The sequence below is a fragment of the Poecilia formosa genome, unplaced genomic scaffold (genome assembly GCF_000485575.1).
Source record: "Poecilia formosa unplaced genomic scaffold, Poecilia_formosa-5.1.2 Scaffold546, whole genome shotgun sequence".
NCBI lineage: Eukaryota > Metazoa > Chordata > Actinopteri > Cyprinodontiformes > Poeciliidae > Poecilia > Poecilia formosa.
The window spans coordinates 115,391-140,245 of NW_006800485.1; the positions used below are offsets into that span (position 1 = coordinate 115,391).

At 39.0% G+C, this 24,855-nt stretch overlaps 1 protein-coding gene across 5 annotated transcripts in view; it reads right to left on the minus strand.

Annotated features, from left to right (window-relative positions):
* The window catches only part of epha7 (eph receptor A7), a 173,283-nt gene that overhangs the window by 64,443 nt on the left and 83,985 nt on the right, over positions 1-24,855 (minus strand). For all 5 annotated transcript variants that reach the window (XM_016665067.1, XM_016665066.1, XM_007540522.2 and 2 more), the window contains one exon: positions 1,763-1,887. In XM_016665067.1, the coding sequence (XP_016520553.1) occupies positions 1,763-1,887 (125 nt within the window). The remainder of the gene's footprint in view (positions 1-1,762; positions 1,888-24,855) is intronic.

Sequence of the window (24,855 nt, forward strand, 5' to 3'; positions counted from 1 at the left end):
TAAATCGCATGCATCATTATGTAATTTCCATTAAATCAGTGTCAAAAGGTCTTAAAACAATATTATCGTTTATTGCAATAATTTTTTAGACAATTAATCGTCCAGCAAAATTTGTTATCGTGATAGGCCTAGCAATAACACAGTCATAGCAGACTGTTTGCAATGCAAAACTTACTTTATCATACTATGGTATAACATTTCAAGTGCTGTGCATTAAACTGTTTGCTGATTATTATTTGGCTTTATTTGCTTTATCTGCCCACATCTTATCTAGAGTTCAGAGGGCAACATCCTAAAGAGTTGTGGGGACACTGTGATGATAGAACCAACAGATGAGTGAGGAAGATGTGGATTAATAGCAAATAAAAATCACCATTATAATATTCAAAAATATGCTAGGTTTTTTTAAAGATTGTGTAGTACTAACATAAAAATGCAATCAATTATCAACTGAAAGTAATATTTTAATTGCTCACAACCTCTCAACAGAACCAGCTAGAACCAACTGTCCATTCAGGAATCTTTCTCCAATCACCAAGTCTGTCTTAGAAAATAAGATTTTATTTTATTTTATTTTTTTATAATTGCCCATATTTCTTTTTCTTGCTTATGATATGATATGAAAAAATATTTATGGTCATTGTTGGGAGTAACTGTTTCACATTATTAATATAATATAGTAATTCAAAAAACAGCATACACTACATTGATTATTAAAACCTAACTACTGTATTTTGAGAGGGAAAACTGTTTTTCAGTCCTGCAAAAAGCATGTTTTTTCATGGAAGTGATATCAGCCTTATTTTGAGAATTACACAATTTCCCGTACAACTGGAATATTTTTTGAAGATGTGATTTATTTTTCACAAATAATTTTATAATAATAAAAAGCAATCTACATGAACAATAGAACTGTGATTTAAAGTGAAATTATTCCAACTTTTTGAGCAACAGCAGATCAATTAAATGAAAATACTTTCTCTTTTATTATTTATGAACCCCACATAGCATCATTATTCGACCAAAATCCTTCTCTACAAGAACCAGTCCTCCTCATATAGACATAAATAAGTTTGATCAAATTTCTCTGTCAAAGCTGCATGGATTGTGTACTTTGTTGTTGAGTTCTGAGCATTTTGCCCTGAAAAAGCCCAAATGGAATGCCATGGTCTGTTAGGGGTGTTGTCGTTGTTTCCAATTTTCCACTTTTACAGTTGGGCAGAGCTCAACCACAGTACGTGACACGGGAGACTGATTCGTCAGAGAGTGTGAGAGTCTGTAGCCAGCAGGACTGGCATCACGGCTCTGCTTCCCTGCCTTTGATTTGCTGAGTGAAATTCGCTCCATTAAACCTGGTTGTAAAAAGCTGATGTGTTCAGACTTGAAACACAGGGAGGGAGAGCTGAGATCTATGTGGAAGGTAAAGTGAGATAACAGTAGCAGACTGCTAATTCTAGCACTGCTGCAGCCTAAGACAATATGTCTGTGTGCGGGGGTGTGCATGCAGGTGCGTGTGTGTGTGTGTGTGTGCATTAACACGTGTGGGGGTGGTTGCGAAGGACCACAGCCTGATTAAAATCTTATGAGTATCAGTCATTATTGCAATTATAAAACAAAGAGGATTCTTGCAGAATGTCACTCAGAGCAGCTTGCAGAGGGAATCTAAACTGATAGAATGCAGAAATGTTGATGTAAAATGAGATATGGAGGCAAAAGGCTTTTCAGAAAGAGACAAACACACCTACATGTATTGTACACTCACTTTTTCATAGTATTTGATTTCATATTCGGTGATGACGCCGTTGGGTTGCTGCGGCTCCTGCCAGGACAGCTGGATGCTGCGCTGCTGCACATTCTCCTTGATGACCTCACTGACCTGAGACGGAGCTGTTTGGAAAAGAACATGTCAATAAGTGGCTGGCAAACCCCCTCAGCACACACACACACGCATACACAAATTAGCCCCACAGAAGTCTTTTTATCAACACTCAGCCCCCATAAGCCAATGAATATTCACGGAAACACCTCAAAAATGTTTACACCCTTAGGTCCAAATTTCAATTACAGAGCAAACATTATCCCAGCCAGCGGAAAAGTACAACATGTAAATCATAAAGACAATTCACTTAATTAATTCCAGTGAAACAAGCAGACCCTTCTTCTCTTCTTGACGACGCAGCTCGTCAGAAAGGTTTGTATCTGGAACGTCCTGACACCAGTCTCATGTCCACCTATTACCTCAGGCTCTTTGCATGACTCATTTTAAGTGTCTATCTGTCTGGATTAAGTACTATGATATTTAGGTTTGCTAAACTGGCACAGGGGCAGTTTTTTTGCTTGAAGAAATCATATGAAGTTAAAAACTTTGTGTAGACAAGGCTAAAAATTACATTTCTGCCATGGTGTGTGTCTTCTTTAACTACCTCTGAGGATGCTACAGTATCAACCGCTAGCTCTCCTGTAATTACTGCTCTGTTGGTGTTTTCTCTGGACACAGTCCTACAGGACCGTCTTACTGATACATGGTTTTTCTGGTACTCTTTGGGCAACAGCAGCTAGTTTTTAACTGGTCTCCAGAACTTAAAAATTTGGGACACAGATTTTTTTTTTAAAGATACAGTCTTTATTTTAAACTTTTGTCAGAGACTGTACCAAACTTTTTCTGTAGTCAGCACTCACTGTCCTGTAGAGAATGAAAAGGTATTTCAGCCTCAGGAGATTTTCTTCCCTAAGCTGTAAAAGTCACCTGTTGTGTAGTTGGGAGGTTCATAAATCACACAAATCTTCCTCCACCATTCCAGAACATCATTAATTATTGTTATCCTGGTAATCACCATCAAGTTACAGCACTTTGCATAAATATCCTAGAGTGGGGAAAACATCACGCATTTTGGTTTGCTGAGCATCACCCCAAGGAGAAAAAACATGTTTACCACAAATCTTCAAATAGCACAGAATTTTTAATTTTTTTTTTTTTTTTTACAAACAGTGTGAAATCTTGATGACTCAAGCTGCTCTTGGGGCAAAACACAAGCAGGGCTACAACACAGGACATCTTAGAAAATTTGAAAAGTGCTTTTGTGGATGGCAATAATGTTCAATAAAAAGGTCTTTCTGCACAAGGAGAAAAAAAGCCAAAAAACAGGGATGTGATGATACATTTAGGCCTGCCACGATAGCAAATTTTGCTGGATGACTAAGTGTCCTAGAGGTTATTGCAGGAAATGACAATATTATTTAGAGACAATATTCAAATAATATAATTGTAATGCCATACTAATGCAAGAACACATTCTCAAATATCAATAAACTTTAAATTGTAATGAACATTTAACACTGGAGCTGCAAGATACTTTGAATAACCAAAATAAATAAACAAAATAACAGAAACAACAATAAAATTAATTATGGAGTTACTATGAACAAAATTGTCTTAAAAAAGGGCTGGTTGAGACCAAAAAACCAAACTGACTTTTGTCATCCAGTTTTTGGTAGAAAGAGAGACAAAAAGAGAAAAACCATGCATCATGGAAATGAGCTTCTTTTAATTTATCATGTGATTAATTGATTTGTTTTGACAGGCCTAGATACAGCCAGGTCACACCGAGCCATAATACATATATTGGGCTCATAAGTAAGTAAACTTTATTTATATAGCACCTTTCACAGACATGAAAATCACAAAGTGCTTTACAAAAATGAAAACAAATCAATAGTAAAAGAATCTAAAATCAGTGAACAAAATTAACCAAAAGCCAGTCTGAAGAAATATGTCTTGAGACTTTTTTTGAATGAGTCAGTTGAATCAGAGCAACGCATTGATAGAGGGAGACGTTCCAGAGCCTCTGGGCCTCCACCTGAAATGCTCTATCACCACAGGTTTTCTAATAAGTTCTGGGTACCGTCAGCAGCATCTGATTAGAAGAGCTCAGAGTCCTAGATGGAGAGAGAGGCTTCAGAAGGTCCAATATATATTTGGGAGCCAAAATTTTAAAACCAAAATTTTAAAATGAGTCCTAAAATACACCAGGAGCCAATGCAGGGAGGCCAGAACAGGAGTTATTTGATCTGTTATGTAGGTTCTAGTTAAAAGTCTCGCTGTAGCATTTTGCACAGACTGAAGGGAAGTCATGGAGGATTTACTTAGACCCACTAAAAGGCCATTACAGTAATCTAAACGAGAAGAAATAAATGCATGGACAGTCATTTCTAATTCCTTCTGTGATAAAATAGCTCGCAGCTTCGAAATATTCCTTAAATTGTAAAAACAGTTGCGAATTAACAGTTTGCAATGATTATCCAAAGACCAACAACTGTCAAAGAGAAAACACAGATTTCTGAGGCTATTTTTATTCAAAGGGTTTAAAAACCCAAGATGCTTCCTGATTTCCGTGATTTTATCATCAAGAGCTACGATAAGCGTCTCAGTCCTGCCTGCATTTAACTGCAGGTGGTTGTCATTCAGCCAAATGTTAATGTCAGACAGGCAATTACTGAGTTCAGTCAATTTATAAAATTCAGAGGATCTCTTATCATCAGCATACGCATGATAAGAGACATTACTGTAGCAATTTAAAATAAAACCTATTGGGCGTATGTACAGTAAAAAGAGGAGTGGGCCCAAAACTGAACCTTGGGGCATCCCACAGGACAGCTGAGCAACATCATAAGGCTTAGGGTTGGGCGTCAATTAAATTTAAATTATTCCGATTCCTCATTTCCATTCTGCATCTTAAAGATTCCTGATTCCGATTCTATTGAGTCAAAAAAAGTCTACATGGTTTAAATGAGCTATAGATTCTGGATAAAATACGTCTCAACTTCTCAATTTTATTATTATTATTATTATTATTATTATTATTATTATTATTATTAAAGCTAAGCTTTTTTACTTTACTATGCTTTATTAAGCTTTACTATACAATTTTTTCACAGAACTAGTTCCAACTATATAAAGATCATACATATGTACTTAGACCTGTCACGATAACAAATTTTGCTGAGCGATTAATTGTCTAAAAAATTATTGCAATAAACGATAATATTGTTTCAAGACCTTTTGACACTGATNGACCTGTCACGATAACAAATTTTGCTGAGCGATTAATTGTCTAAAAAATTATTGCAATAAACGATAATATTGTTTCAAGACCTTTTGACACTGATTTAATGGAAATGACTAATAATGCATGCGATTTACTGCCATAGATAGATACACAATATTTTGAAACAAAGACATAACACTGGAACTGATAAACTAAATAAACCAAATAACCAAAAACAAAAATAAAATGGATTCTCGGTCTCCATTAACAAAAAACGTACTTGAATAAAAAGTAAACAACATAAAGCCAAAGTGGAAATAAATACTGCATTCAACCAAAAGAGTGCAGATTATAAAGTCTGTATACTATATTGCCCTTCAGTAATCACTAGATTTAAATAGAGAAGATGGGCACATCCGACTACCTAATGCAATAGTTCACACTACACGATTTTCCCTTATGACAATCTTAGATCGTTGGCCGTTCTAAGATTGTCGCTGGTGATTTCATAACCGATAATCCTGCAGTGTGATTTAGATCGTCGTGGCCGCTCCGATCTAAATCAGGGGTTTTCCTCGACTGGGAGCTGAACGCAGCCTGTTGAATGTGACAGGTAGCCAATCAAAAAGCGCGGATTCTCCTCTGTGCTTTCTGAGGGGAAATTACGGAGGGGAATCCCAAACAGCTGACAAGGCGCAATCCGAAGTCCAGCGGACATCGGAGATGATATGTGGAAACAACATTAATATTTATTCAACATTTCGTGCAAAGAATATAGAAATGACAAGGAGAGGAGTTGGAGCCAAATTGCTACCGCAGTTGATAAACCCAGTAAGTTTTCAGCTGCTCTTCGTTAACGTGACATAAATAGGTTATAATGGTTTTCATTCGGTCAGGACTTTACGCTGACTCTAGCCACATGCATCACAGGTAGATTCCAGTAAAACATTGATTAATGCCTGATTTTAAAATTAGTTAACTGGACTTGTAGCCATTATTTTGTGCCCAAGTGACTGGACACCACACGGCACGACGAACCCGATCGAACCGTTATACCCAGGATTTCAGTCGACTAATGTGTGGTGGTCTCAGGTTTTGAAAATGGGCCGACAACTCGTGTAGTGTGCCCTGGACATTACACTAAGGAAATGAGGAAAGGAGGGTCAGTGGAGAGCACCGGAGCTGAGCCTTTTTTCATTCAGTGTCATCAACAGAAAGAAAAAAAGGCAGGAAGAGACGATAAAGACGATAATTAAAATGAGGTCGACAGGTTTAATTTATCCTGCCATTAATTGATTTATCATTTATCGCACAGACCTATATGTACTTGAATATAAATGTTATGAAACTTTTCACAGGGTTACATTTTTGCAAGAGAACTTTTTTTAAAAGCTGATGAAAGCACATCATGAAAGCCATGTTAACAAAACAAAAAAAGAACAAGTCCAGCTTAGCAGCTGATGCAGTATAAAATCATAAACTGTGAACAGAGTTAGGCAGTGTTTCTAGATGAAGTAAACTATCAATTCTACATCATGAATCCGGAGATGTTTAAGCATGCTTACTGTGCTCACTTCGTTGCACGATATATTCTTTGTTTAAACTTTGCACTGAGCCAGCTGCTCAGTTATTTATTAAAGTGAAGACACATTCTCGACCGCTGTGGTGCGGTCCATTGCAGCGCACAATTCCAGCTTATTCTTCTTCAGTCAGCTTAACACTTTTGGATCAGACCAAGTCATGCTGGCAGCTACTACTTTACAACAAGACAGACTTCACTTTGCAGAGGAAATAGATACATGTGTATTGTTCTTCATAAATCAAGGACCAACAAGAGAAACTGTCTTTTCCTAAACAAGCAAATGTGCTGAAGAGCCGGTGGAGTGTTCAGTGACCCAGTGGGATTGGACCTCTGGAGCCTTAAATGCAGCCTGACCTTAGATTGTTTTAAGATGACCTGGTACTAATGACTCCAACTGGATTAAAACCTCATTAGGCCTCATCGGCATTCTGGACAGTAATGGCTGCGACAGTGAGAACCCAAGACCTTGGAAAAAAAGACTGCTGTTGTGACATATCTCCTCATAATCCACCCAAAACACAGTCAGCACAGTCAGCCGGTCACAAGGACGATTAAGCTTTCACTCCCCAGACACAACAAGCCTTTAGCAGAGCTTGACTTCATGAAATTTGACTGCATTGACAGCCACCACTCAAACATGTCCTCTGAACTGTTTACCAGTCTTACCCTGTTGTAGTTTTAAAGGTGCTAAATTAAACCTGGTTTATTTTCCTCACCAGCAGATGTCTTTGTCCACTAAATACATACAGAGAAAACACAGCTGTGGACTAAAATACATAAAGTTTTTCAAGAACATAATTCTGTCTTTGCTGCGTTATTTTTGCACCTATCAGATAACTATTCTAGAACTTGGGAAACTCCATGTACATGAGATGTATATTATGAACACAGAATGATCATTTCTCAATTAACCTTTAGATTCATCAGTTTCCTGATGTGATTAGGATTTGACAACTTGAAGAACCAGATGTTACAATATGCTTCTTTAGCTGTGCATCAGTTTTCACACTGAGTCCAGTAGACTGGGTTCAGTTTGGGGCCAAACTGCAACATTCACATCTCTCCAAGCAAGCAATTTTCTTGGCAAATAAACTAGAGTTCCATTAAAGCAGATTAAACGGGGCTGGTGTCAATGAACCCCATATTAAACCCTAACCTTTGGAGATGGTTATGCAAAGAAGGATTCTTCATAGGATCAAGAACATTATGGACAACCCTGACCATCCTCTTCATGATGCAAAGCAAATTTGCTGCAAGAGTGGATTGATTTGCTACACAATCAATCCACTCTCGATTGTGTTAAAAATACTTTTGAAAGTGTTATTTGTGATAGAGTTGAATCAACATTCTCAGTAGTTGAAATATTTATGTGACAGTCACATGTTTTGTCTGCCGCAATCCCCGGTAGCATATTGTGCTAGCTAATGTTAGCACTAGGTAAAGTACATAAACTAGGCTTGTGTAATATTCGCCTGTCTTTATATTGAATTTGTTAACCAGTGCACCTCTGTCGAGTGGCATTAACAAATCTATGTTAGTGTTAATTTAGAAATCAACACCAGACAGAATTGCTTGTATTTAACTCTTTGGAATAACACCAACTCTTAGGGAAACTAACACTCATATTGTTGAATTAGACTAAACAGAGTTGAATTAACACTGTATTTTTAACATACAACACCAACACTGGAAATCTAACTCTTTTGATTTTGCTGTGTGTCTTGTAAAGGCAGAGCATCTTCAGTCAGAGGCTTCTTCAGTTTCTGTGAAGTACAGACCACTACAAAAAATCTTTCTTGGCAAAAGCCATCACTATCTTCAATAACCATGTATAGAATCTAAAATAATGTGCTACAACAACATTTAATTTACCTTTGGGATTAATAAAGTATTTTTGAATTTGAAATTGAAATTTTTACAATGTCCTTGATTTCATTAGGTGCAGAGCAGGACATCCCATAAAACAAGAGCTAACATAAACATCAAAAGTTTAAGGGACATAGATCAATAAAACAAGTCTTTTTGGAAATGTATTGTTGTGTATCATGAGTCATATTTTTGTAGATCATCTATCTATTGCCTATCACTGCTTGTAGTCATGGGGAGAATGCAATCATTTGTTTTACCACCTCAAAACAAAGAATCTGCTTTGATACCATCAATGCAGCTGACTACAAGTTCCAGTCACAACTCTAGGAAGAAAAAGCAGGATTCAAAGCAGACAGTCAATACATTAAAGCTAGTGTGTTTTTATATGGAGATATATTTTTTATTTATTTATTTAACTTTGATTTAACCAGGTGATTGTCATGATCAGTGTTTCTGTGTGTTTATTTTTGAGTTTTTCTGTGTGGTCCTGTTTCCTGTATCTCTGTGTCTGCGTCTTCCCCGTTGATTGTTCCCAGGTGTGTCTCGTTCCTTTGATTACCCCTGTGTGTATTTAGTCCCACCTGTTGTCTGTGTTCTTTGTTGGGTCCTTGTCTAATGTCTGTTCGCCTGCCGGCACAGTTGAACTGTGAAGTCCTGTGTCGGCATTAGCTCGTTGTGTCAGTCTTTGTATTCAGTTGCTACCGGTGCTGAGCCTCTGTGTTTCTGCTCTGCCGTGCTGCCCGTCATCTGGACTGTTGAGCTTATTATCTTCATCATTAAACTCATCATCATCTTCACCATAACCTGGGTCTCTGCGTCAATCCTCACCACCAAAAACCACACCTTATGACAGTGATATTAAGCTGCTGCCTGTCATTGCCAGGTTTCTCTTAAAAGTAGATTTTTTTAAGGGAGACCTGCTAATAATAGGCAGCAGCATAAAACAACAGCTACAAACATTACATACGAATGACATCCACAAAAACCAGTTAAAATAAAAATTTTAAAACACATTTATACACATTCTAGTTATGTGATTTTTTTCTATTGTAAGCTTTACACAAAAACCATATTGTGAAATATATCATTACAGCCACTCATCACAATAGATATACATTTTATGTCATATTGCACATCCCTACCTAACAGTCATATTTTATGACTTTGGGAGGAACCCAAAGTAGCTAAAGAGAATCTACACATGTATGGGTAGAACATGCAAATTCCAGGCAGAAGACCCCAGGCTAGGATTCAAACACAGGGCCTTCCTGCTGTAAGGCATTAGTAATAACCACCAGGCATGTGTTTAATAAATCAGTGACTTGGCAAATGAATTTTCCTCAAGTGGTCCAAAAACCCACCTTTATAACAAATGTTATGTCATTTCAGGCCAATGATAAAACTCTGAATCAACAAAATATTAGAAAAGTGCAACGAAAAACCCCTTTATGCCATTCCATAGGGAACAGAGGGCAGACTACTGCTGCAGTTTATGGGTGACAATAGATAGAGGGGCGACTGTGGCTCTGTAGGTAGAGTACTCATCTTGTGATTGGAAGGTTGTAAGTTTTAGCTTCCTCCTATCACGTCGGTGTGCCCCTGGACAAGGTTCAATGCCCACTTTTTTTTTTTCCACATTTATACTGATCTACGTATCAGTGTGCGAATGGGTGAATGTGACTAGTGTAAAGTGCTTTCAGTGGTCAAAATGACTGGAAAAGTGCTACATAAGTTCATTTATCATTAATTTTATGTGCTTCAAAAGAAGGCGATGTATGTTTCAGGATGTAAGCAGGTTCTACACCATTACTGTATCAACTTCCTGTACTGAAAGGTCCAGTATATCCATGTGATGATAACAGACAGAACATTTTATGGCGTCTTCTATATCTAGTGAAACATTAGACAAAAACAGAAAAGCCTTGAGCTAAACTCACTCACCATGCCTTTACTGTTTGTGAACTGTAACATTGCATCATGGGGGGAGTGGATCTGACCAATATTCAATATCTTTTCTGGTTTCTAGCTAAATGTATTTTTATTTCTTTAGCCCCAGAAAAAAAAAGTACATTATATTATTTTCTTGGAAATGTTGTGCAGTGCTTGATTCTGCATGTTGCATTATAAGACTCTGTAGCGGTTTTGGCTGTAAGTATAAAACATAAAAACATAAAACAATCAAGTTAAGAAAATATTTGTTTTTATTAGAATCTTTGTTAGAATCACCAGTGGGAACATTTTTGGCTCCCCTTTCACTGCATTCTACTAAATGCAACATAAACCATGTTTTAAATTATCTTCAAAAGCTTTGATCTGAGTTTGATCACTTTCATTTTTCCACACTGAATAAATGTAGGTGTTCACATATTTTCATGGCAAGATTATTCTGCTGAACTAAAAGATTCACAGATTGCTCTTTTTCACATCTAATACTTGCCAGAGTAGAAGCTTTTACAGTACCGCAGAGCTGCAATGGAAGTGGGCAGCATGATGAAACTTTCTACTTTCAGAGCTGAAGCCCTTGTAACTTCAGCAGCAGTTGTAATGACTTAGCCCATTACCACTTCCTTCTCAGACCTCAGCTGGAAGCAGAGAGCAGAGTCCAGGTGTTTCCGTCCAGGTCATGAGATCAGGGTCCGCACAAACGGTTTTCAACAAAAACTGAAAAGCAGTCTTTTTCCTTTAGGCTTTAAAATGAAGGTCACAGCTGTGGTTTGGCTATTTTTATAGGAACACTCCTTGAGTTCTGTTCGATGCAAATAGTGAATCACTCAGGCAGAACTATATGACAGCATTTAATGACTGAGTTGATATCATGGAGACCAGTCAGCCAGCCACTCTAACACTTTTCAGCCTACCTGTGGGGCTTAGCGCAGCGGAAAATTGTATAATTGTTATGCTGATTTTAAAGAGACTGTTTGAGAAAGCATTTGTGCATTCATTTTTGCAAGATTAGAAAACGTGTTAGTGACCCCAAACACTTTCCCCTGTAAAGCTAACTGATCCAGAAGTCAGTTCTCACCGTGCTCTGCATGTGAATATCTTGTGAATATATTAGACAGTGCATTTATTAATATTCCCTGCTTTTACTCAGCTTGGCTGATTTTAACTCTGAGGAAACAGGCAGAACGGTGATAGTCCATGAGTGTCTCTGTCTGCCTCTGTTCTCGCCTCATGAACCATACATCAATACAAACTCATATAAAACTCTTATTCATGGATGTTTTCACAATATGCTTGTAGATCTTTAATGCCTGAGATCCCTCCTATTTTTAAACTCAGTAAATTGTTGGCATTTAGGGGCATTTTTCCTCATGCATTTTAATTTGAACATACGGCTTCCTCTAGAGAACATAATCAAAATCTTTTGTCTTAAAAACAGGCAGTACACATCTACTTTACTGAGGGATAATGGATTAGACACATGGAGAAAATATTTTTTATCATGTTATACTCAAAGATTTTCTTTTTTCCATAACTGTGTGTTAACATAGTTAGGTTCCAGATTCTCCAGCTGGCTTTGCCTATCACATATTTCACACACTTACGGCTATTGTTGCATTTACAGCACAAGTCCATTCCCTTCCACTGCCGACAAACATGTATTTATTGTTGAAGGGAGCCTAGTTATGAGACTGAATGCTTTTAAAACATCATCTGTAGATGCCAAGGAACAAAGGACTAGTGACAGTTTGGTCCCTGGCTGGGCTGACACTAACAAAATATGACAGAATGGAGATTACCTCTGCTTTGTGTGGTGACTCCCACAACAGAGCAGAAAGCGACTGCTGTTAAATGTCAGCAGCTGAATGGAAAGGGGCATTTTAGCAGTTCTCCTTGTGGAATTTCCCTCAAAAACTAGATTTTTGCTGTTGATGATGATAATTCTTTTTGAGAGGAATACTAGAAGGAAGTTTGTCACTGTTACTGCAGTTTGCCTTGACATACTGAAATAAGAGCTTCGTCGGGTTAGGTTGTAATCATTAGGAGCTAAGAAATTCATATTGAGAAAAGATTGTTTTTTGTTTTGTTTTTTTGTGTGTGTTTTTTTTATTTATCTGAAAAAAAAATTAAAAAGACCTAAATATAAAGCACCCTTGAAAAAAATTAAAGGGTATAAATGTAACTAATTAACAGATTTAGCAAAGATATAATTTCATTCACATACTTTCATCCATATCACATTTGCAGCTTCATAAAAGGTGGATAATTAAAGTAAATGAACTGCTTGTTTTTTATTAGCTAAATGCACCACTTGCTAGTCTGCTTCTACCTTCTCTTTCTTAAGGACTCCAACTGTAAAAATAGAAGTTTGTCCTTTCAATTTTAATATGAGCCAAGCATTTTGCTGAATTCCACATAACGACTCATATTTGCAGCCAACTGTGAGCATGAAGAGCATATGTGGACCGGGGGACTTGATCTGCCTAAAACTGCTTCCCATCTGTATGGCTTTGGGAGTCAGCCAGTCTGAAAGCACCTTGTTCCTTGGTTCTAACAAACCTTCATTCACTCAGTGGACAACACGCCTTCCACATGCTAACTCCCTTTAAAGCTACAGTGTGTTTCTAAAATATGTCTAAACTGGAGATGTCAATCATTTCAAATGGTATTCTGATACACTATATTGCCAATAAAAATATTCACCCACCTCCCTTGACTCACATATGAGCTTAAGTGACATCCCATTCATTTCAATATGACGTTGGTCCACCCTTTGCAGCTAGAACAGCTTCAACTCTTCTGAGGAAGGCTGTCCACAAGGTTTCAGAGTGTTTGTGGGGATTTTTGACCATTCTTCCAGAAGCACATTTGTGAGGTCACATACTGATGTTGGACGAGAAGGCCTGGCTCTCAGTCTCCGTTCTAATTCATCCCAAAGGTGTTCTTTCAGGTTGAGGTCAGAACTAGGTGCAAGCCAGGCAAGTTCATCCACACCTGACATCTATGCCTTTATGGACGTTGCTTTGTGCTTTGGTGCAGTCATGTTGGAAGAGGAAGGGGCCAGATCCAAACTGTTCCCACAAAGTTAGGAGCATGTGGAACTGGGTCTATATTAATAATTGTATATTCACACAAAATGTGTTCCTTCATGTATTTGTCCGCTTATACTTGACTGTTGTGTTCCTCTGTGTCTACTATAAGGGGTTTGGTCCTCCAGCTCTGCCTTACTTTCTTCTTCTTTTGTTCAGGGTCCTCCAGGACTATTATAAATATTAAGTTATTAATTTCCTCTTCGCTTTTGTTATTCGTTCCACTGGGGAGAGGCAAGTTTTATAATCCATTGTAATCCTTTCATTTATATTGTTCAAATGTTTATTTTTCCTTCTGTGTTAATGATAGGTGTTTAGATATTTTCATTTGAGTTGCTATTGCGCCTTTATAAGGTTTGATGCATGCCAACACTGTTATTTTGTATAGATCGGGTTGGAGAACTGGAGCACATGCTAGGTTTTAATGCTAATATCTCCCCATTGACAGATTAAATAAACGCAGACCGCCTCCAAACCCAGACTTGGTGTCTTGTGGTTTGTCCGATCACCACATAACACACAACGCAGAAGTCCACCGGTCACACATGGAATTGTCCAAAATGTCTTGGTATGCTGAAGCATTCAGAGTTCCATTCACTAGAACCCCAGGGCAAGACTAGCTCCTGAAAAACAACCAACTCCATAATCCCCCCTCCACCAAACTTTTACACTTGGCACAATGCAGACAGTTGCCGTCAAACTGGCAACCGTCAAACCATCTGATGAATGAGTCTCATTCATCAGATTGCCAGATGGAGAAATGTGATCCAGCTGGAGGTGAATGTCAAGATAAATGCTGGTTTGGAAAAAGAAACAACTCTTCTTCAAAACAACAGAGAGGTCACATGCATCTCACCAAGCAGCTCACCCTGGAACAGCCTGGGACCTACAGAGAAAACAAAGTCTCACACTTTGGATCTGACTAGACAGCTAACAGGGAGAACCACTCACTTAGATGATCCAGAATGACCTGCTTTAAGCCAAAATATTCATTGTGGAATCTATGCAGAAAAACTGCATAGCTATCACTCAACACTAAAACATGCAAAGGAAACGTTCTTTGCGGAAATCATAAAAACATGAAAAATGCTTGAGCTTTATTTGCAACAACTGACAGGCTCACAAAACCCTTCGGTAAACCGGAACCCCTTTCAGGGCCTGCAATGAATTTGCCAACTTCTTTGCAGAAAAAATATAAAAGATTACAGCAGGGGTGTGCAATCCTGATCCTCGAGGGCCGGTGTCCTGCAACTCTTAGATGTCTCCCTGATCCAACACACTTGAATCCAACAGCTGAATCACGTCCTAAATGCAGTCAGGTTCTCCAGAGTCCTGCTAACGACCTCATTATTTGACTCAGGTGTGTTGAAGTAGAGACGCATCTAAAAGTTGCAGGAGACCGGCCCCCCAGGCCTGGAGTTGCCCACCCCTGAATTACAGGGTTAATCTGCACATCAACATCAAATTCAGTACCAATACTATGCCCAAGCATAATAAATACAGAGAAAATCACTAAATTTCAACAAGTCAACTATAAAAGCTTAGAAGAAATTATAAATCAATAAAGCTCCTCACAGCTTTTCACACAGTTAACCATGACATATTACTCAAACGACAGAAATGGGTAGATCTCTCTGGTCCAGGACTCAACTGGTATGACTTCTACAAAAAGAACAGAGATGTCTTTGTTTCAATAGAAAACTTCTCATTGAAGTGGACAGAAGTCACATGTGGGGTACCATAAAGCTCAATCTTATGACCCTTCTTATTCAATATCTATATGCTCCCACCAACTCAAGTTATAACAGTAAATAAAATTAGCTACCATAACTACAATCATGATAGTTATGGTACCATGAGTGTACCTTCAGATCTACATAAAAGCAGTTACGATGTCATCCTTCTATCACCTGAAGAAAATTTCCAGGATAAAAGTACTGATGTCCCAGCAAGATTTAGAGAAACGTAGGGTTTCCCCCAGTGTACAATAAGCCTGGTGGGCCGCCAGGTTTGACCTCACGCCAGGCTAAACGTTGCTTGTTCAAAAAAATAAAATAAAAGTATAAAATTGTTTTTTTTTTTTAAATGCATCAGTGACCCTGGACAGCAAGCGTATGTGCTGCAATCTGTACTTCACCAGCAGAGCAGAATCATTCCTGAAAGATGGGTCTACAGATGATACATTGAAAAGGGCAAAAATCTGGGAGTGCACCAATCACACAGCTGGCGCCTCAAGTTTACCTTGGTGCGGTTCGCACCCCACCTCTCACTCAAACTGGAAGGAGTTCTTGAAGAAAAGTTTCATCTGTATCAGGATTTATATGAACCCCCTGTGAGGAATCATTTTCTTTAGAGAATATCACATCAAGGTATGAGTCAAGTTTAAAAGCCACCATGTTTGCTCTGCTTCCGCAACTTGATATGAACCACAATAATAGCATATAGTCACACTTTCAGTGACAATGATGTATTTTTGTGAACAAAGATATGTTTACATCTAACAGATGTTGGCCTAGTGTGTGGCTCTATGTCTGTTGTCTATGTGTTCCTCGGTGGGACAGTGCATTAGTGGGACCGTATTTCAGTTGCAGCATGTAGTTTTTTTTGTTTTGTTTTTTGCAGTGCCATAATGCTTCAAACTGCGGCAGAACAAATCCCTTCTCTACTTACAGTCAGGCAGAGTTTCTGCGTGGGGCTGCATGGAGATCAGGAAAACCTGTTCCTTAAAACCAAACAGACTCTGTGGCGGTTATTAAAAAGTAGACAGTCAGGAAAATGGGATAGATTACTGTCTAGTAGTGTCTCATAAAATAAATCTCTCCATTTGTCCCTTTGTATTGAGCAGAAATATGCCTAGTGCAGTGGATTTAGCTCATCATGCAGGGCTGGTCCAATGTTGTATGTTGCCTTGAGCAGAATTTGATTCAGGAGCCCCTCTCACTGCTAAGATTATCAGCACTAACAACAGCATTCAATATAGATTTAATGGAATGTAGGAAAGAGGCCAACCTTAAAAGCAATCAGTGATAATTGTAAATTGCTGAGAAAAGAAATACATATATAAATATATTATATTTGTGAACAAAGAGAGCTCAAACTCAAAAATTAAATTGTAGCTATGGTAACAAAACAATCTAACTATCAATCTTGTTCTTTGCACTTTTACAAAGTAAACTTGGCAGCTCCTTAAGATCTTAAATTTAAATGTTAAACAACTTAAAAGCTCCAATGCCTAAAGCTCACTTAGAAAATCTTCATATTTAGCAAAGGGTTTTGTCATATAATCCTTTCTATATTGCTTTACATATTGTGTAATTTCTTTAAGTTTCCAGGTCAGAGTGTGGTATACTGTGCATAACAACAGACCTGAGTGCTGATGGTTATGATTTTTTAGAAAGCACTCAGCATCTGCATGCACTCCACCTCACCTCACAGCACATCTTCTTTTAAACAATAATTCAGTTCTTTCCATTATTTGGTAAAATATCTTGAAAATCCAAAATTTTCCAGGATTTCCTTATTTTATAGGGAAAAGTCCTTCACTGAAATGTGAATGACAAGACATCAGTGAAAAGGCAGCATGTTTACCCACCAGTGGCTAACTGGATGTTATGTGGGGAATTTTTCAACCCCAGTGAATCCTATTCACCATGAACACTTCAGGCAGAAGAGTACAAACTACCCTTGAACTGCCTGCGTTTGAAAATAGTTTTAAAGAGTCCGGTAGAGGACAGAGTACTCGCTGCATAACAATGCCGGTCGAGGCGGGGACACCTTTTGTGACCATGTAGGGGGGGTCAAAGGCCACTCCGTTTGAAAGCAATTAGCCAGGGCTGATTTGAAGGAGGACTAGTCCGGGTCTTTCATGTTCTATAGGGCTGACAGCTCCAGAGGTGATGGGATGATTATTAATACATGTCTGATGCCTTCAGTGCTGACAGCTCAACACAGCCATCATATTCCCCCTCATTATTCCTCAACACATCAGGTCTGTGGATCAACTGAGCAGTAGCAAATAAAATTCTCTAGGCTTCAAAGTTGGTAGTCATAAAATGCAGATACAATCTGGCAGGAATGTGTCTGTCATGTAATGCTATGATTTGATTAGGCCAGAGATGAACCAAGAAATCTGGTCTTACTGGAACTCTCAGGTCTTTCAGCTTGACAGACTCTGCCCAGTGGCCAGTGCCACAGTGGATACTGCTACAGGGTTGGCATGGCACAACGGTAACGATTGTCAGTATTATGGTTTAAAATGAAGCACAACGTATAAGGTGCCTTCAAGAGTAAGCAGTATTTTCTATGAGACACGCTCATTCAGCCACTGAGAGACTGAGAGAGAGTGGAAGACTAAGAGCAGAAAACATGAAGGTTAACTAGAGTGCATAGAAGTTGATGACAAAGCAGCTATGGAATATGCTGGATTGAGAGATGTCAGCATCCTTTGAGTTTTAGGATCTACATTCCTGTGGAATACACAAACAGAAAACTACTTTAGAGGTACTGAAAGCTCTTCCATTCTTTATCCAAAGTATTGAAACCTCTACCCTTCGAATTAATTATGAGAGGGACTTGAGTGTGATAATTATTCTACCAGATGCTAAAGACAGATTAAAATGTGAACTTTTTTTCATTTAGTCTCTTAAAATATAAAAATAAATAACAAATAAATAAGTAAAAAAAAATTATAATTAAAAAGGGGTGCTGTAGTGGCGGAGGAGCAAAGCACCACCCACATATTGAGGCCCTAGTCCTCGTGGCGGTGGTCACAGGTTTGATTCCTGACCTGGTGACATTTGCCGCATGTCTTTCCCTGTTTCCTGCCAAACTACTTTCAAATAAAGGCCACTAGAGCCAATAAAACCTTAAAAAAAAAAAATTAAGTCAATCAAAAAACAGCCACAAAATTTAGAGTAGTCAGGGTTTCCCCCAGTGTATTATAAGCCTGGCGGCCGCCATGCTTTACTATCCCAGCCGCCAGGCTAAGTGTTGCTTGTTTACGTTTTCGTTTAAATTTAAAAGAAAAAAAAAAATCTATTTTTTTTTTAAGCCGGGCTGCAAGTGTCTCTTTTGCTCTTAGCATTTCACTAGCAGAGCAGATTTATCCTTAAGGATAGGTTTATAATAGATAGGTTTATAGTTTATGCATTTAAACCCGACAGCGCGGACCAATCACACAGCTGGCGCCTCTGCGCTTTACCTCAGCGCGGATCGCGCGCGCCTCCTTTCACTCAAACTGGACTCAGGCTGACCTGTATGGATATTTACATAAACCTACTGTGAGGAATTATGATCCTTTGGAGAACTCTAGGGAAGAGTTTAAAACCCGCCGCGTTAGCTCTGGTTGCGCAGCTCAATGTGAACCACAGGAATAACTTGTAGCGAATTCAGAGGCGCGTTGTGGAGCGGTGAGAATGATTTATCTCTGTGAACGAACAATTATATGCGACGTTTCCATCTCAACCCGCTGCCCAGCGTGTGGCTCTGTGTCTGTCTTCCCTGTATAGTTTATGTCTGTGGTCCCGGTTGGCCGGAGCGTTTGTGGATAACGAGCAGCGTTATCCACAAACAGTTATCCTCATACAGTCCAAGGCTGTATGAGGCCTTGAGCAGAATCTGATTTAGGGGCCCCTTTTGTTGCTAAAAATATCAGCACCTCTAACAGCTTCTGTGTTAGATTTAGTGAAATATGGGAGAAAGGAGTAGTTTAATTGGCCAGCCTAAAAAGCAATAAGTTATAATCGCAGTTTACTAAATTGGATTTGTAAATTCAAAGATTAAACTCACAGCATCAGATTGTTGCTATGGTAACAAAACAATCTAACTATGAATATTGTTCTTTGAAGTTTTACAAAGTAAACGTGCCAGCTCCTTAAAATCTTGTATTTAAATGTTAAACAATTTAAAATCATTTCATTCATTTATGCCTAAATAATTGAATAAAATTTAACAGCATTGATAATCTCAATAAACAAGTATTATATTTATGTATCTGTGGTCTATTTTAAAATATTAGTGTTTATGGGGCCCCTGAAGCCCTGGGGGCCTGATGGAGCTGCTGACTTAATTTGGATTAAACAGAAGAGCAAATTTGTTGTTTTAATACTAGTTATGGGTTTAAATAGCATTTCACTGGAGATCTTTTCCCGTAACATATAATTACAAAGTAATACTTTTACATTTCCTGTCAACTTAATAACTTTTAATACAAAAACACGGTGGACCACTGGTGGACCACCTCGACGCCCCGACCACCAGGCTTAGCAAGTTTTCTGGGGGAAACCCTGATAGTGACTCTCTTCTTCAGGCGCAAAGCAACTTGGAAGTTAGGAAGTATTTCTCAGGTTAGTACAATTGCTTCATAGAACTCTTTGTACTCAAATAAGTGTGTTTTTTTCTTTTTCCTTTAGTGTTTGTTGTTTGAGTCATTGAGTGCATCACCCACACCAAACAGCTTAAGTATACCCTTGTACAACACCGTGAAGCCAGAAATCAGAAACGCAGTGGAAGGTCAGTGGGGGAAATTGCATTCATGCTACACTGACGTCCACACAAGGCACACTGTGCATGATTGCCCATCCAATGCTGCCTGACAGGAGTTCATTTTAACCCTCGGTGGTATTCCCGTCCACTCGCTGCCTTGTAAATATCAAAATGCCATTCAGCAGAGTAACAGATGCAGAAATCACTGGTCAGCTGTGTTATGTAATTGTCAAACCAGCGGGGACACCGTTTACTGAAGAAGCACTCAGCTTTCCTGTGTCAGTGTCCAAATTAGGGAGCAAGTCTGGCAGCCTATCATCAGCACCTCTTAGCACATGCCCTGATTTCCCAAGTCAGCTAGAATTGGGTCTGCAATAGCCATATTTAGTTTCTCTCATGTTGAGCAAGAAGAGTCATTTTGACGTTACTAGATTTACATAACTGTACCTGTAATTCTGTAGTGATGGCGGCACTCGACCTGCAGCTGCTGAAAGCAGAGTCTGACCAAGGTATACGGTCACACAGCTCAAGTTTTCTTTGGCTTCACTGCCGAGAGGAAATGCACCTCTACTATTTTCAGCTTCTGTCATAACTAACTCTTAAATAAGCAGTGGAGCAAATATAATCTGAAGCAATCAGTTGAGGTGTATTTTAATAATGCCAGCTGTGAATCACATCCTCCCCGTCTGGAAGAAATCAGGTCATGCGGTGGAAGGCCACGGTAATTAGCTGCAAAGAGACAGAGAGAAGAGCGACAGGAAGGCTGCAGCAGGCCTGTGAAAACGTCACGTATTTAATGCGTTCACTGGGATCTTCAGGTCATGTTTTAAGGTGTAAACAAAACAACCACAGGGATCCGTGGTTTGTAGCAGAGCCGGGCCCTAACGAGAACATTTGTTGACTTGTTTCTGCAATCAGAATGATCACAACAGCGTGATATGTTTGTGTAAAACAAGCTTCAAGTTCAAGTTCAGATCCTGAGAATGCCATGAGGAGGAATCTCAGCTGGTTAAATTCTTTCGTTTTGTTCATGAATTGCTTTTCCATCTGAACTCACTTAATCAGAGAAAATCCCCTGAAAGAGCCGTCTGTATGACGTACAGCCTGATACTTTCATTCCTAATTGCTGAATTTCCTCAGATCTGCTGAATGCTTTCGGCAGTCAGCCTGATGAAGTCGTAAAGATATGCCAAGTCTTTTTTTTTTCTCTTTTTTTTAACTGGAGAGTTGGGTTGTAATGATGCCATCTAACCCCAGCTCACGCACGGAAAGTCAGGGAAAATATGCAGCGAAACAAACAAGCAGAGGCCAGATGAGGAATGAAAGTGCTGGCACTTGTTAGAGCCTACACGCTCGGCTTGTCTGCTGCCTTCCAGCTGAAGGCAGCTGCAAGGCACGCCTTTTCCAATCCCTGAGCAGGCTAAGCAGAGCCACGCGTGTGCACAGTCGATGGCTTTTAATCATTTATCTAAATAAAACAAAGACGGCAGAGCGAAATGACACAGAGTAGATTACAGCAAGAGCAGTGACTGTGGATATTTACAGGAGCTGCTAAGCAGCCAAACACCCTTCCACCTCTTTGGCTCCCTTAAATGTCAAAGCACAGCCTGAGGGGCCCTGCACTTCAATCTGCACCCTGATTGGACATCTGAGCTCCAAGTATGGGGCAGCAGAGGTGGGGAATTGGTGGGGGAAGGGTTGATTGACAAGTTAGATAATTTCACAAAATGCACGTTGCTGCAGACGGATGGAACTCACCAGGTCAAAATCCTGAGGCACCATTATTATTCTGAGGTTGCAATCCCTGCAGTCGCACTTATCTGCGTTTCCCCACAGAGACAGCTGCTCTCACCCCCTTATCGGCTCAAATAAAGTCCGCGTTTGGTTTTAAGACGGATGAAATTTCAACGCTGGTTTTGCATCATGTGGAGGACACACAGATGGTATCATAAACATCCATTTATTATAGAAACCAGTCCATCATCAGGAGGATGATCACATTAATCAGAGCTCGTGCTCTTTAATCACAGCCCTAGCTGGGCCCAATTAAGGGCCCCATCCATCTAGCTCCCATCCATCCAGGGCCCCTCCAGCCATCGTCTGGTCCAACACACTGCAGATTGCCAGTTCTCCCAGACACCATAAAGTCCAGTCAGATCAGAGTCCAGCATGAGTCAGAGACAGACTGAAAAGGAGCCGTCTGACGCTGCGGCAGACAGCAGTGGAAGAAGCAGAGCGCTCTCTCCCTGACCCGGGTGAATTTACAGCAAACACTGTCAACGTTTGATTATTGCAGAGCGGGCTGCTGTTTGGAAATCTTAGTTTGCCGTAAGACAAAAAAAAAAACAATCCTCTTCACAGCAAGTGGGACAGAGCAGGAAGGGTGCAAAATACAGCCTCATTCTGGGAGATCACCTTCATCTCAGAAAGAGTGAAAATAAAGCGAGGCAGAATCAGCAGCAGTAAAACCAGGCGACCGTCGGCCTCATCGCCTCTATCAGCCAACCAGCACACGCTCCAGCTGCGCAGCCGAGCTGGCTTCAAATCTGCTGCTTCAAGACTGTCTGGAAGCGGAAAGTTAGAGATGTTTCCCATCTGATACCAGTGATGGGAAATCTGTTTTAAATAAGGAACATAAATATTCAAAAGCAAAATATTTTAAAGTGATTCAATTAATTAAATTAAAATAATTATACATTGATATAATTAATTCTATCAAGTTAATACATTAAACATTTCAATGCAATGAATTACTTCTATTTTGTTTTTACATACAAAAGTCCAGAGTCTGAACCTTTGTTGGGTGTTTCTAATAAAGCCGTAAATAAGATGCAGAAGCAGCGATGGATGACAGAGCTGCTTCTCTCATCCCACTGGGGGTTTGTTTCTGCGGGGAAAGACTCCAGTCAGAATTTTACTGACTAGTAACGTGGCCTTTAACACATTCAGGATTTCCCTCAGTGTAATATAAACCTGGCAGGCCAAAAGGCTTTACTTAACACTCTTATTCTCTGGCTAAGTGTTGCTTGTTTTCATAAAAAGACAAATTAAATATTTAAAATAGTTTTTTAATACACCCTTAACTGCAGACTGCATGCGTCTTTGATGCGCTCAGCATTTCACTGGCAGAGCAGAATAATTCCTGAAAGGTTTACAGATGCTGCAGAGAACAGGGCACAAAGCTGAAAGTGCACCAATCACACTTTTACAAAGAAACTTGCCAGACTCTTAAAATTTGAAATTTAAATCTTAGATTTTCATGATAAATTCCAAATAATACTTAAAATTCCCCAAAACTGTTCATACTGTAAGGATTGATAGTTTTACTGTTTTCTCCACTGTTTGTTCTATAAAAGTATCAATAAATACAAACAAATTGAAAATAAAGCTGCTGTGGGCTGAACAGCTAAAATAAACCATTTCAAACTAAATTAATCAGTAATAATTTCTGCTCAACTAAAAGCATGTGATACCATTAACTTTTTTTCTATTCAAGATTTCTTATTTTATTTAAATAAAGTAAAATGGAGAATTGAGAAAAAACAAAGATTATTAAGCCGTCATCACTTACAAATTAATCTTAAGCCAAAATATCTCTTGTTGTTAAATGAAACCAAAACAATTTTTCTGTTGACTTTACTTGCATTTTCAATCAGGTGAGCCTTCATTTTCAAGTTAAAACATCTTCAAATATTTTACAGTGTCAAGAAAAAACCTTTAGAACAACAGAACGTCCCAATAACTGAAAAAACACAACATTTTACCAAGTATTTTTGGTCTAGTTTCTAGTACAAATATCTTTATGTACTTGAAACAAGACAAAAAAAGAACTCACAAGTAACTTTTGGTAAGATATAGTTTCTCCTGGAGGCAGCGTTTACAGAAGCCAGAGTTTCACAAAGAAAGAGACTGACTGACCTCCAGAGCCGCAGCTTTTCTTCTTCTTCTTCCACTTGTTTTAGATGTGGAAGTGGCTAATAATGATTAATGATGACCGAGCAAAGAGAGAGAGAGAGACGAGTGACTGTGGGAATGCCGTGAAAAAAAAAACACAATCTCAAGCGTTGGTTTGTCACAACTCACTGAGCGGAACAATGTGTTTAGATTAAATTCATTACTATGATTTATTACAGAGTGTCATGTAAACGCTGTTTGCAGCACTAAGAAGCTGCTGAGTTTAACAAGAGCTGATTATTCCCAGACTGGGTCGGACCGGACTGCCGCGTGGCCTGGTCAGCTGCTGGCCCAGACAAAGTCGACTCTCAGATTGCTCAGCGGAACTCCTCCTGCTCCACAAAGACGAGGCCACTTTCTTCTTTTTGCCCACGGCCCCTGCAGACCCCCATAGGGCTCCTCAGGCCCCAGAGGGTGCACAGGCCCTGGGTTAGTTTTCAGCACTTGATTAATTGCAAAGCACACGGTGAACAATGTGCGTAGCTACACTGGCCTGTTTATGGTAAGAAAGTCCAGTTTGCAGTTTGCAGGCTGGAGCCACATGTTGGTAGGAGTGTTGGAGAGATAAATTCTCCCCCCAGAATCATCAATCATGGAAAAAAATACTTTTAAAAATTTAAGTCAGAGTTTTTTTTATTGTCTTTTTGTTGTTGTTTATTTTCTTTTGCTTGCAGGTTTGTCTTCACTTTTTATAGTAGTTTTAAAAACTCATGCAAAGATCAAATATTTACTGACTGATAGCTTCCAACATGACAGGTCCAGCACTCTGGTTGAGGGGAAAGAAAATGCTTCAGAGCTTTTGGAGTCCATAAAAACATTTGTGATTTGTGAGGCTTGACTATACAAGCAAAATATATTTTACTTAAAATTTTTTGACAAATTTCTGATA